At 43.3% G+C, this 1,690-nt stretch overlaps 1 protein-coding gene across 1 annotated transcript in view; it reads left to right on the plus strand.

Annotated features, from left to right (window-relative positions):
* The window catches only part of LOC102215071 (NXPE family member 3-like), a 20,320-nt gene that overhangs the window by 10,904 nt on the left and 7,726 nt on the right, over nt 1-1,690 (plus strand). Inside the window, exon 2 of the mRNA XM_013908088.1 lies at nt 744-1,196. Within this exon, the coding sequence (XP_013763542.1) occupies nt 744-1,196 (453 nt within the window). The remainder of the gene's footprint in view (nt 1-743; nt 1,197-1,690) is intronic.

Consider the following 1,690-nt stretch of genomic DNA (forward strand, 5'->3'; position numbering starts at 1 on the left):
TAGTCCATGACTCGCTTACCTTCAGGGTCATACGTCACATGAAAACCAAAATAGTTCCAAACGCCAGATCTGAATGAGGGTGGGGGAGGTTCAATTTGCCATGTTGCAAGGAGAGCTTAACTTCTGTCTTGCTAGCTTGCCCTGCGCTCAGTGAATCTGCGTTCAACTATTCCGCCTAGGCTGCACTGTCGAGCGCAGATTCACTGAGCGCTCAACACAGACAGCATCGTCAGAAGGAAAGTTGATAAAATAAATTACAAATGTTGTATTGTTCGATACATATGCGTACCAAACCGAAACCACTGTATCGAACGGTTCAATATCGATACGAGTATCGTTGCACCCCTAATATATATATATATATATATATAAACTTCACACTTTTAGTGTACCTCATTCTCTCTTCTGTAGCTCGGCATTAGCTGTGCTGTTGTTTGGTTTTAGGCAGCTGGTTAAGAGGAAAACTCAAAGTGATAGATTAAGGCAGCAGTCTTTACTCTTTTTGAAAATGGATAATGGATCAAGAAAGGCTAAAAATGCACAGAACAGTATTATATGTATTCATTCCATGATTATTCTATTGAAAAACAAGGTGGCAGACAAACTGCATTAACCTATGAAAAACAATGAAAGAAGGGATACCTGCACAAAAATAATCTTTCATCATATTATGTTAAAAACTAAAGCTGAATTATGAATGAGTATATTTGCTATTTTTTGTATTTGCCACACAAATTTTTCAGTTTTGGGATAAACTGGACATCACCATCATCATCCCAGGAGCTGCCACTGTCACCCAACCTGCTGACATGTATTCTAACTTCTGCAAGTTAAAACCACTGTCCCCTGAGGAAGCTCTTGAAGAACACCTTGTACTAGAGTCCATCGCTTGGCCTAAAACTCCACCATTACCATCTCCTCTTTCTCTGAACAACACCAGTGATCCAGCCCATAGCACCTTCACCATTCTCCCAAGGAAGAGGGGAGAACAGTGGTACATAGGTGATAAACTGGAGGTTATGATAAAAATGTATGACTTTCAAGGCCATCCAAAGAAGTCCGGCGGAGATGTCTTACTAGCCCGGCTACACAACTTGACTCTTGGTGCAGGTGCGGCAGGGCATATAACAGATTATCTCAATGGCACCTACTCTGCTGTATTCTCTCTACTCTGGGAAGGAAGTGCACAGGTTCAGGTAATGCTAACACTCATCTTGAATGTGATTGTAGGGACCAAATATGTCTGTGAAGGTTCTCAGTCATCCAGGTCATCGTAGTCTAAGGAGCTTGGAAAGACAAGCGTCTGGACTTCTTTAAGTTGCTTGAAGACGTTTCACCTCTCATCCAAGAAGCTTCTTCTGTTCCAGGGTCAAATGGTGGGGAGTCCAAGATTTAAACCTTGAGGGAGTATCTGCCCAAAGAGGGACAAAAGGACCCCGATGATCCTCTATCTAATCACATGAGCCAAGGTGTGAAAATGGGTGTGGGTAACAATCAGCCAGAGTTTTGGGTGAGCTCATTGTGAAACCTGGCCCAACCCTATCATGTGATTTCCTGAGGTCAGATGGCCCAGGATGTGAGTGGGCGTTAAGGCGTCTGGGAAGGGATCTCAGAACTGGATTATAGATGGCAGAGAGTTGGTGTCGTAAACCCCGCCTCTGTTCAAAGATGGTCGCTCACAGTGGACTTT

This window comes from Pundamilia nyererei, unplaced genomic scaffold (assembly GCF_000239375.1).
Source record: "Pundamilia nyererei isolate P.nyererei 1_Seehausen unplaced genomic scaffold, PunNye1.0 scaffold01099, whole genome shotgun sequence".
NCBI classification, from domain to species: domain Eukaryota; kingdom Metazoa; phylum Chordata; class Actinopteri; order Cichliformes; family Cichlidae; genus Pundamilia; species Pundamilia nyererei.